This window comes from Andrographis paniculata, unplaced genomic scaffold, assembly GCF_009805555.1.
Source record: "Andrographis paniculata isolate CXL003 unplaced genomic scaffold, ASM980555v1 Contig51END, whole genome shotgun sequence".
Lineage (NCBI taxonomy): Eukaryota > Viridiplantae > Streptophyta > Magnoliopsida > Lamiales > Acanthaceae > Andrographis > Andrographis paniculata.
This window is the reverse complement of record NW_026137586.1, coordinates 2,387,919-2,400,975: the sequence shown is the minus strand read 5'-3', so window position 1 is coordinate 2,400,975 and position 13,057 is coordinate 2,387,919. Positions and strand designations below refer to the sequence as shown.

General features: G+C 31.8%; 2 protein-coding genes across 2 annotated transcripts; both read right to left on the bottom strand.

Moving 5' to 3' along the window:
• Positions 1-850: 850 nt before the first annotated feature.
• On the bottom strand, positions 851-4,806 carry LOC127253555 (protein trichome birefringence-like 41). The gene is made up of 5 exons (XM_051278202.1): positions 4,508-4,806; positions 4,119-4,320; positions 3,808-3,983; positions 2,314-2,469; positions 851-1,206 (listed from the first exon to the last, which is right to left on the bottom strand). The coding sequence occupies exons 1-5, from the start codon at positions 4,804-4,806 to the stop codon at positions 903-905; spliced, it is 1,137 nt and encodes a 378-aa protein (XP_051134159.1). The 3' UTR covers positions 851-902.
• Positions 4,807-6,169: 1,363 nt separating this feature from the next.
• LOC127253714 (D-3-phosphoglycerate dehydrogenase 1, chloroplastic-like) lies at positions 6,170-10,696 on the bottom strand. The gene is made up of 5 exons (XM_051278439.1): positions 9,750-10,696; positions 8,860-9,236; positions 8,645-8,755; positions 8,456-8,551; positions 6,170-6,994 (listed from the first exon to the last, which is right to left on the bottom strand). The coding sequence occupies exons 1-5, from the start codon at positions 10,279-10,281 to the stop codon at positions 6,323-6,325; spliced, it is 1,788 nt and encodes a 595-aa protein (XP_051134396.1). The 5' UTR covers positions 10,282-10,696; the 3' UTR covers positions 6,170-6,322.
• Between the last annotated feature and the right edge of the window lie 2,361 nt (positions 10,697-13,057).

Below are 13,057 nucleotides of genomic sequence, written 5' to 3'. Positions count from 1 at the left end.
CGGGCGGAGGTACTACTTCTTAGAGCAACTCCAACCATACACCAAATATGAAGTTTGGTGCACAAAATGAAAATAAGTTCCTCCAATGCACTCCATATTTGGTGAAAATGCGCCCATTTGTGGTGTTGTGTTCCTTTTTTTTCTTTTTTATTTTTTGAATTTTTGTATATTAATTCTTTTATTTATTTTGAATTTTTTAATATTTTTTAAAAAGATAATATTAATTATAGATATAAAAAATAGTTTAAAATAATACATAAAAAGAATATTTTAAGAATATTATGTTTTTGGAGTAAAAAATAGAGTTGTAGGTTGAAGTAAAAATATTTTTAGCAATTGTATTTTTTGAGTTAAAAACACTATTTTCACTACTAGAAATTTATGTATTTCCTTTGGAAAATTGATTCGGATTTTAAATTAATTTTGAAACAAAATTTAAAAAGTTTCAAAATTAGCATTTGAAAGATATCATAAAAGAAAACTAAATTAGTTGATTGACTCCCCCGTATGTGTATCCTTCGGATGAATATCGTAGTATATGCCATAATAATAATAATAATAATAATAATAATAATAAAGACTTATCCAAATCAAATATTATGTTGCTCCCACTCTAAGAGTCTCATTTACCTTTTGCGTCGTTATATTTAACATTAAAAATATTCTTGTATTTGTATAATTAGAAGTATTTTTGTCTATTTTCCTTGATTTATATTACGTTTTCATATAATAATTAATATTCAAAGATCAACACGCAAAAATAAATGAAACCTTTAAAATCGAACGGGGAGATTGTATTTAAATTCAGAAAGTTGTATATATTTGCATTTCCCTCCATCCAAGTCAAGATAAGGAGCAAAACAAAGAATTAATTCGGAAGATACACGATGGTTGATCGACAATCAAATTGCTCGAATGAGCTGTGAATAGAGGATGAGATTCCAAGTGTCGATGACTCCGGCAATGCACCAATGGGTGCAATCCATCCCAAAGGTGCCGTGGGTGCCGGGGTGCCCGTCTTTCCTTAGTTGAGAAAGTGTCGTGATGTCGAGCAAATGAACCCTTGAAGGTGGGCTAACTTGGGTATTTAGAACATCCTTCAATACTTTCGAAGCTAATGGCTCGCCACCGCGATACAATGATCCTTTCAAAGGTGTTGTTTCATTCGCGCAATTCTTCACTCCCGGCTTGTTCCAATCTTCTCCTCTATGAAACAACGATATTTAGTGAAAAGAATATATATATATATATATATAAATGAACGTAATTTTTAAAATCGTATTGCATAGAAAAAGATTATAAGTAAATACAAGAGAAGAAACAGTGTCTTCACTCAGTGTTACGCGGTACACAATTTTTAAAAAATATTATTAGAATATACAGCATTAAATAAATATATATATATATATATATATATAAATAATCCAAATCCTACATGCATTTTTTAATACTATCATACAATTCATTTTAAAAATAAAAAACATTTAAAATGTATTTTCAATTACAAACATGGCGCTACTATTTATTGTTTGCCAGCATTGTTTTTTTCTACAGTACTATTCCCAACATACGTGTTATCCGTAAAAATTAATATTTAATATAAAATATTATTTTTTATATTACCAACATAATTTTATATATCTCTCGTAAAAAAATAAAAAAAAAGGAAACATTCATATCAAAACCTGAACAAAGAAATTTATTATATATATAAATAAATAAATTTAAATTATCAAAATAATTATGTTTCTTTAAACAAATTTTCCCAAATTTTATTATTTAGACTCTGCGTTTTTCAAAAAAAAAAAAATATTTTTTTTTTCTTACAAAACATCTCATCAATCATTATTTTAATATTAAACTCAAACCAAATTTTATCAAACTCGAGCAAAAGAAACTAATAATAAACAAGTATTTGAGCTAGACATATCAAAATAATTTCCTAAACCCTAAATCGATACTAACAAATTACTCCCTCCGTCTCATATAATTTGTCCCAATTTTCTATTTTCGTCCGTCCCACATAACTTGTCCTTTCTATTTTTGGAAATATAATTATACACTTTAATCGCATTTTAAATTTTATAATTTTCTTAATTTTAATTAAACTATTTACTTATCTTAATCTTAATCTATAATTATTTTTACTAAATAATAATTATTTTTACTAATACACTTCTTAATTATTTAGTAATTATATTTTACCTAATTTCTGTATCTACAGTAATAGTCCCCTATTTTCTGGGACGGAGGAAGTAATAATTAAAATAGCAATAATTATATATATATATATATAGTAAAGAGAGAGCAGACCTGTAATGCATTGGAGAAATCCCTTGGAAGAAGTAGATGGCCTTAGGGTTGGCTTTAGAGTTGACCCATTTTGCCCATGTTGTTAGTGCCTTTCTAAATGCTTCCATTCGATCCATGTCCTTCGTTATCTTCCCTTCATATTCAATATAATCCCACCTAATTATATAAAATTATATATTAATTAAAATTATTCCATTCATTATATATATATATATATGTCTCTAAATAAGGCGAGAGTTACGATGCTGATTAAATATAATCAATACATATTTAATAACACATTACATAGTATACATATGATATAGAACTAACATAACATAGTACTCCTTTTGTCCCACATAATTTCTCTTTATTTTCTATTTTCGTCTATCTCACATAATTTATCGTTTTCATTTTTGAAAATATAATTATACACTTTAATCTCATTTTAAATTTTAAATTTTATAATTTCTTTAATTTTAATTAAACTATTTAGTTATCTTAATCTTAATGAACAATTATTTTTACTAATATACTTCTTAATTACTCAATAATTACACTTTACCTAAATTCTCGTATCTACCGTAATACGCCCATATAATATGGGACGGAGGGAGTAATACTTTATATACAAGATGTATTTTATATTATATTTTCATATGTTATCTATATTTATATCCATCTATCTTTTAACAATTTATTTATTTTTTTTATTTTGATATGTTTCATAACATAGTATTAATTTCTTTTCTTTTTTTTTTCTTTTTTTAAGTAATTGTCCTATCTATTTAACATTATAACTACCTTTTCAATTTACAATATATTACATAAATATCATTAATTTTATATTATATAACACTAATAAGGTTAGTTTAATCTTTTTACATTTATTTCTAATTTATTTTAATATAATACTAATATTTCTAAATCTCAGTGCAAAAACCAAGTAGATTAATAGATATGGGAGAGATTGAATGTGAAAATTCTTGATTTTAGAACACAGTTAAAACTAAACCTCAATTTTGATATTTTGGATGACAGAAAGTGCAATTTATATAGACACATCAATAAGAGACCTTTCGATGTTTAGTTTTGGTCTGTTTAAATGAAGTAATTGTTACCTAAAATTTTGGGAATAATAATCTTGACATTTTAAAACAATATATATTTAATATGATCTTTAAAAATAATACTCCCTCCGTCCTATAACTAGGTATTCATTTACTTTTTATAAGTAGTTTTAGAAATACTATTATATTTGGATGTAGTAGGAATAAAGTAGAAATGACTAAAATAATTTTATTAGTAGTAAGTTGTAAAGATATTTGTAATGTTAGGTAAATAGTACAATTATTAAAAAAAAAATAAATATTTTATTATAAAACAGACTAAAATAAAAAAATGGATACTTTGTTATGGGACGGTGGGAATACTGTAAATAAATAATACTAAAAGTTTTAACAATATCTATAAGTATAAATAAATAAAGATAGGGTTTTATGCAGTGTTGCTTACGGCTGTTTAGGTCCGGAGCGGTACCACCAGAGCCAGGTATTGAATATAACGACGTCGTATTGCTCCCAAATCTCCCCATCTTTGATTGAATCCAGATTCAAAACCCGACCCGCTTTCCGGTTCTCTATGTCCACCAAATAATGTGACAGCAACATACTGATAGATACTCCATACTTCTGATAATATATATATATATATATATATTATTAAACAATAAATTAAATTAAAAAAAAGAAAAAAAGAAACCATTTTGTTGACGTATGTCATCACTAATTATTGATTAAACTAATTAAAAATTACAATCTTTTGACCTGGAATCTGACGGTGGAGGTCGAATTACCACCGGTGACGGCGGCGGCGCCAAAATATTCTCCGGCGGCAGCGCCGGAATATTCTCCGGTGGCGACCTGCAGCATGCACACCAGCGACTGCCATTGATTATCGCTCACTGAGTCCCCAACAAACAGCACTTTTTTGCCCTTTAGCCTCCTCAAGAAATCGATCCCATCAAATCTGTCTCATCCAAAAAATTAAATAAAAATAAAAAAATTAATTTTGAATCTGCAATCACACAAAAGAGAGACACTAAAAAAACATAATGTATTTATAATGAAATCTCACATTCACTCACGTAGCTGATGTAATTTTATTTCTAATTTTGTCTCTAATGTTATTAATAATGAAAAAAAAAAAAATTTACTTGGGCAAAGTGCATGAACTGGGCTGCCATCTGTAGTTGAGATAATTCCGATCGCTTCGACCATTTCTCAAGCAGGAGAATTCTCTGCGAATGGATTTGCATTTGGAGGAGTCAAAAATGGGGTAAGATTCGTCGTAAACCCACTCTCCTTTGTACACGTCATCACTTCCGCCATTGCAGGGCTGCTTCTGCTTCACTGCAGCATCTGTGTTTCTTATTACAGACACAGACACAGACACAGACAGGAAGACGAAGATGAAGACGAAAGGAATGTCGGCGACATAGCGAATTAATTTCATCTTCAAACTTCGATTTTAATTTTTAATTATTTGGACCGGCGGCGGAGTTCACAAAGTCATATGATATCGTAGGTATATATATATATATGTATATGTATGTATGTGTGTATTGTAGAAGGGGAAGTGACTAATTAAGAGCATCCGTTATTTCTCACACTATATTTATTTCAATATTTAAATTACTTTCTTTATCGATCGTTATAATAATTACATTCAATACATTATTTTTATTTTTTTATATGACACATGCTAAATTGATTAATAATATTTTTATATAATATAATTTTTAAATATTAATCTATATATATTTTAATATATTGGAACATATAATTTACTATTTAAAAAATTGAAATTATTCGAATAAACCACAATATATATTAGATAATTTATGTTAAGTTTAAAATTTAAAATTTTGAAATTTCAAATTTTTTTGAATAATATTTTTTGTTGAAGGTAATCGGTTCTTAAAAAATGTAATAAATATGAATAATTATATCTCTTCCTAAATATAATGAGAAAGATAACTAGTTGTTATAGTAAAAATGAAAAGATAAAGTAATAAAAAAGTGACTACAAGAGATGCTATAATTGGAAAAATTGCAAAAAAATATTTCACACGTATACTCATTATCATTTTCGTGTTTTATATTTATATCGCTGGAAAAATATATTTCAAATATTTGCAAAAATTGTTATTTTATCTTTGAATTTTGTAAACAGATATATTTTGACAGGTATATAAATATAGGATAAACGTGATAATAGGGTATAAGTATGAAATATTTTTGCAATTTTTTTATAATTAATTTTTATTTTAATTCGTTTTAATGAGGGGGGTGGGTCGGTGAGGGTGATCCATGTTTGGTATGAAGTGATTAGAAATTGGAAGTATAATAATGTAGTAATGTAATGTGCATGTGATACGATTGGGACAGCAGTTATGGATGAATATCGTAATTAATTTATTGTCATTAATTGTATATAATAATATTAATATTAATAAATAGTTGACTATATCTAATAAAATTAATTTCTATAATACTCACCCACTTTCCAAAATTTAGAGGATTCTCTCTATATTTATTTCTAGGACTGTTTGTTTGTTGTGTCTTCAAACTTTAAAATCAAAATCAAAATCTAACAGTCCCCTGAGAAATGGCGTGGTGACGCAGGAATTGAATTTATATCCGTGAAGTAATGAATTCAAACCCCCGACGCCTCAAATCATCTGCCACACATGCTTAGCCTAGTGTAAGTTTTCCGTCGAGCCAGATTTCCAAGGTATTAAATTCGACTGAAGATTTACCCAGTGCGCACTTTCGGATAGCAACTTTCTTCGAAAATTAAAAATTCATGCTAAAAATGTCAAATCGGTTAAAATCAAAATCCCTCGAAATAAAATTTGCGACGGAAGCGACGAGGACAACGACAAAAACAACCACAGTAACAACAGCCACACAACAAGACAACAAAATTCAAGACAAAACAGCAAACAACAACAGTCACAACACACATACTACAACTTAAGGTAAACAAATTCCTCAATGGCAGGGATCTCCCCAATCTTCTTCAACGACACCTTACTCGGTTCCTCGTCAACTCCGATCGCCATCACCGCCTGCTTCCTCGGAGCGCTCCTCCCGACGCTCATAAAGCTCACATTAACGTTTTCCTCCGCAAGAATTGAACCGACTTTTCCTATCATGCCCGGCTGATCGACTTGTCTGCACAGTATGATACTACCTTCCAAGCTCACATCGACGTCGAACGACCCAACCATCGTCAAGTGAGGGACCCCATCTTTGACCCGGCCCTCGACCCGGATCTCGCCGCTGTCGGATATTGAGCTCGGGAATTTCGACTCGACGTTCGCTATTTGCACCTGGATTAGCTCCAGGGGGCGCTCGGGAGACCCGTCGAGGATTACGCGCTCTTCGATTATACGGAGCCCTCTCTGCTTTGCGGTGAAATCGGCGTTCACCAGGTTGACGAAGACACTTGATATTGGCTCTATCAGACCTTTGGTTATCATGGCTCGGAGCAGACGGGTGTCGAGATCGTCGGGAGCTCGGGCAGATGCGTATGTGATTTTTATATATTTTACTCCCTCCCCACCAGCTACTAGTTGGACTGCGAGTCGGCCGAGTTTTTCACCAAGAACGACGTAAGGCTTCAGCTCTGTGAGAACCTACGTGGGTAATGAAACAATCGATAGTTTGGATAGTCAATATGATAAACATAAAAAGATCCGATTTTGATAGAGCTATAATTCATTTAATATATTACTTCTATACCAAATCTATTGTCCTATTTTACTCTATCCTTCAAGCTAGAAAATATACATATTTTTATTCTGGAACATTCAATTACAAAACAAACATTTCATTAAATATTTCACTTTCTTCACAAATACACTTACTTTACATCAGGTCATTATTTTTACACCAAAAAGCAAACGCAAAAATGTCATTACACTACTTTTAACTGCCCATTATAATTAAAATACTATGATTGGATTTTCAATACACTATTCATCCTATTTTTTCTCCCAAATACATCAAATCAAACAACTATTTTTCATTTTTTATATTATACTAAAAATTAATTTTACATTTAAAATCCCAACTCAAAATCAAAAATCGAAACCCCCAAACAAACCCACCCTAAGGATAAACATTTACTTTCTATGTGGATGGAGGGAGTATCATTTAAAACTGTTCCGAATCAATTGTTCTATTACCATAAATAGTTATATGACTATAAAACGATTTTACTTTTTTATTATTATTATATAAATATCACTGGGTTTTTCAAATAAATTAAAGCACACATTTGCAAAGACAAAAAGGTCATTTAACCATTATTTTGTATTCACTATCAATAAAATATCAATATTTATTTAAAATATTGTGGCAAAAAAAAAATTTATACCAATTGATTTAGGATGAAGGTAGTATTGCAATAAAATTATTATTTTTCATTCAAACCATCAATTTCTTATTTTCGAATTGTATTCTTATTGGGTTGAACTATAGGTATAACAAAAATCCTACCAACCCGGATGCAACCTGAACCCGATTTTCAACCTGAACTCCTAAACCCGAAAGCGACATGGATTTATTTTAGTCAGGTTCAGATCATCCGATAATCCAAATGAACTTGAAGATTTTGACACAAAATAGACCCGAAAACTTAAAAATTTTAAACTTATCAAAAAAAAAAAAAGCCTAATACAAAACAGCCGAAAATCTTATTTTATTTTTATGCTTAGTATAATATTAATTTTTAATAATTTTATTTGTTTATATTATTTTATTTTGTAATATATTACGATTTGAAATAAATAAAGAATAATTTTAACCGTAAAATCAGATCGGGTTTGGATTTCAGGTTATTCACCGACTTCATTTCTATATTTCGAGTTATCAGGTCAATCTAAGCACGACATGATCCAACCCAATTTTTTTTTTTATTTCAGGTTTGAGTCAATCTGATTTTTTAAAAAACTTCAGACAATCAAACCCAAACCTAAAAATTTTCAGGTCGGGTTCAATTTTGTTACCCCTACGTCAAACACTATGTTAATTCAAATTTTTACTATTTTGAAACCGCAAATAGAAATCTAAACTTTAAAGAAACAAACTGTTACCTGAGCAGGAACCATTGGTGCATTGACTGCAGTGGCAGCCAGCTCTCCCTTCAAGGCTCCAACGACAGCTTCGGCTACTTCAATGGCTACTCCTTCCTGGAAACAAAATCGAACAGCTTAGCGCAAAAGTACTAGAAGCAAACGAAAAAAAAAAAGTGACAGAAAGTGTGATAACAACGTTTCGATGACCTGAGCTTCCATTGTACTGGCTCCAAGATGTGGAGTCGCAGTTACATTCGCGTGTAGCACCAATTTACTGTCCTTTCCCGGCGGCTCTACCGTGAAAACATCGAGCGCAGCCTGAAATCGAAATTATACTCAATAAGTACATATGTAGCTTGACTTATCAAATATTCAAATCTATGGTAGATTTTGGTTTACGAAGGAGAAGGAGAAACTCGTACCTGTGCCACAATGCCAGAGTCGAGCGCCTTCACCAGTGCATCTTCATCGATCACTCCTCCGCGCGCAACATTGACGATCCTGACACCCTTTTTCATCTTTGCAAAAGTTTCATCGTTCAACATTTTTGACGTCGACGCAGTCAGCGGCATGTGCAGTGAGATGAAGTCAGCAGTTGCCATTGCTTCATCGAAGCTTACAAGATCTACACCGATTGCTCGGGCTCTGTCAGCAGCAGCATACGGATCATGTGCAATTACGTGCATACCGAGGCCCTTTGCTCGTCTCGCAACTTCCGAGCCAACCTTCCCAAAACCGAGCACAGCAAGTGTCTTGCCGACGAGGGAAACGCCCACGTATTTGTTCCTCTCCCATTTACCTGAATTTACAAGTGATTCTTTACTTTAAGAATATTGTAAGTTAGGACAGTGACGATAGAATGAATCTAAAGTCGTAACATTTCATAATTCTTACGATAAAAACAATTAATCACTCCTAACAATCTAGCAAAACAGGCCAAAGAATTACCAACGTTGAATCGATTACATTTCTCAGAGTATCTACTATTGAAATATAAAAAAATTTCCACCATCTTACGACATCTTTATCTCAAAACAATCAAATACTTGTAGAATTATTAAACAAGAAATGCATTCCAAAGATAACAAAATTTAGATCTGACTACAGATTCTAATGCACATTGTAACTCAAACTTACGAAGCATCAATCATATAGATCAAGCAGATAACCTTTCAGATATACTTTTGAGTCGATGCATATACATATTGAAATGCAGAAGAAACCATAATATACATATGCATATTGAAAGCAGAAGCCATAAATATAAATTTGAAATGCAGAAGAAACTATGTCTATGTATGAATTTACTAACCAGCTTTAACCGATGCATCGGCTTGAGCAACATTTCTAGCCATGGCGGTTAACAGTGCGATTCCGTGCTCAGCAGCAGCAACAGTATTCGCAGTGGGGGCGTTCACCACCAAACACCCGTGCTCCGTGGCTGCTGCCAGATCTACATTATCGATTCCTACTCCAGCTCTTCCAACCACTTTAAGCCGTCCACCTGATGATTCGAACACCTCGCGGCCGACTTTAGTCCCGCTTCTCACAATCAGCGCGTCGCACAGCGAGATTTTGGTGCAGAGCTCCTCCGGACTGAGGTTATACGAGCAGTCCACATTCGCGAATTCCTTCAAGAGATTCACCCCTGCATCGCCCAGCTTTTCGGCTACCAAAATGGTAGGCTTCGCGTCTAATGAATAGACAACGAAACGGCGGTTTTGGTCGGGGTTGTGGCGAACAGAGATGGTGGTGACGCCGAAAGCGGCGGAAAGGGGACGGCGGCGGAGACCTGAGACGGCGGCGGAGGGTTTAACGCTGGTGAAGGAAACTGAAGCCGCCATTATCGAGACTCTGTTTTGGAGTAATTCTGAGTGCGGTCGGATTTGCACACGAGCCCGATCCTACGCCGATAAAATTGCAGGCTACTTCTACCAAAATTCCTGCCTCACCATTATCACCTAGGCCACGAGTTTGACGATACTGTGATAGATCAGAGACGAACAGCACTTACAGTCCGAGAGCCGATCCGCGTTGCTGCCACTCGTGCAAAAGGCCGTCGGCGGCCACTGTGGTGGTTGCAAAAGCAGCAAATCCGACGTCTATGAGGAGGAGGGTGAAGTTGTTGGCGAAGACGATGAAGGCTGTTGCGCAGAGTGGAAAGACGAAGAAAGATGAAGACGGCGGTCGATCGGTTGGTTGAGCGATAGGGTTTATACTCCTCTCTCTAAAAAATTGTGCTTCTTTTTCGCCTTTTGTCTTTTTTTTCAGCGGAGTCTTTTATAAATGTTTTTAATTGGCTTAAAAGATAGATTTTGGATGCAAGATTTTTGTCCCCAGAATTTTATTTTAAATATTAATTATTATATCAAAATATCATATAAATTAAAAAAAAAAATGTAAACATGGCGTGCTATTCGATCAACCGTAGACTTCACCTTGGCATTGATTGCAAGACACCTTACGAAGTATGATCTAATAAACCTGTAGATTATTTATTATTGAGAATTTTTTGTCGTATTGTTTACTATCATGTGAGTGAAAGTAAATTAAAATTAAAAGCTAAGAATAACATATTTGTTGATTTCGGGGATAGAGTTAAGAGATATAAAATTTAGTCACCTTCTGAGAATAGATAGTAAGAATGTAATATTTGATGAAAATTCTATGCTTAACCCCATTGTAAAGTTCATAGATAAAGAGATGGAGTTGCAAGTCACTTTCGAGAAGAGCATCACAACTGCAAAAGTGGAGAAGATCAACATCTTATTTCTGAAAATACTACATTTTAAAGCACTAGTTCAGATGTTCCAGATGCTACTACGGCTGAAAATACTACATTCGAAAGTACTAGTTCAGATGTTTCGGGGTCTCGTTGCTGATATGCTTTGAATCTAGTTTGTCACTTCACTTAGAGTTTTCATGAGGGTCTCACCGTTGATATGCCTTAAATCTAGTTTGTCACTCTGCTGAATTTTCACAGGAATCTCGTTTCCCGATCAGCGAGTCGGGGGTCAAGGGGGGCGAAGTCCCCTTTGCTTGGGTCTAGGGGCTCGGAGTGGCCTCTAACCGGACGGTATGCATGCAATATTGGACTTTTGAATAGACTTGGAGATACAAAATCTATAATTAAATATGTAACCTAGTCGTCCATAATAAATATATTCTTCGTTTCTATCTGTGAACGTAGCAGTCAACACTTTGTCAGTGAACCATTGTGTCTTCTTTATATTTTTATTTATTATTCGATCATTAATCATAATCTTTCACAACATAAGGAAAATAAAAAGAAGAATAAGGAAAGAAAAAGAAACAACGGCAATACCTGCGCAGCAGCGGCGGCACCGGTCGGAGAGGGGCGGCGGTAAAACGCAAGGAGATCAGTCGGCCAATTAGGCAGATGAGAGAACGTTTGGGTATGTAGGAATTTAAGTGATTTGATAAAAGTAGGTTTGGAATGATAATTATTAAATTTGTAAAAAAAATTAATTTTTATTAAATATATTATATATTAATATTATTTGATAATATATTGATTTGATTTGATAGTGTATGTTAGAAAAGAGTAAAAATTATTTGATAAAAATTACTTATTATATATTAAATGTTGATTTGAACATATAGGAAGTTAATGATAATTTTTTCAAAAAAAAAAAAAAATTGCATAAAATAAATATTTTATTTGTTTCATTTTAAATGATACTAGTATTTTTTTATTATTAACTGTATTTAACATGATGATATTTAACATGTTAATAATTTTTTTTATATAAAAGATATTGCTACACATCATAATTGTTATAAAAATTAAACTTCTAAACAAATACAATTTAAAATTTCTTACTTTAAAATTCTAAAAATTTTACGATTTATCAGCATAACTCTACATATCTCACTTAGAAACACATCAAAATGTAATACTAAACAACCAAAATTTTTCTAGAATTGAAAATAAAAAGAAATGGCACAAATCTCATAGAATTGAATATTATGGAGTAACACAACATATAATATAACTAAAGATAATATATTATTTATTTTAATATAATGCAAATGTAACATATCATATAATTTAATATAAACACATGTTATAATTAATTTCAACACATAATATAATATTATACACCGCACCTACAAATATATAAATATATAGTGTGTTAAATAAAAACAAGTGATGTTTATCGATTTTACATGTGCCAGCAGGGGCGGATTCAAGTCGAAGACAGTGGTAGTACGTGCCACCAATTTTATCACACCAAAAGAAATTTTTTATAATTAAATAATTGTGTCACCATTAAAAAGTTTGAGTGCCCCACTTAAAATTTGAATGTCATTGTTATCCAAAACTATTTTAGTGGATTATTTAAAATTTAAACTGTCCGTGAGTATCTAAATAATTAAAATTCAATCCAATGAAAATAATCTATTTTATTTTAAATATATATATATATAATAGTATTATAATATTATTTTCTATATCATTAATAATAATTTATTTTTATAAATATTAATATATATTTTTTGATATATCTATTATGTTATCACTAAAATTTTTTTCTAAATCCGCCTCTGTGTGCTAGACTATGATAAATCAACACGATAACCATTTCATTAATCATA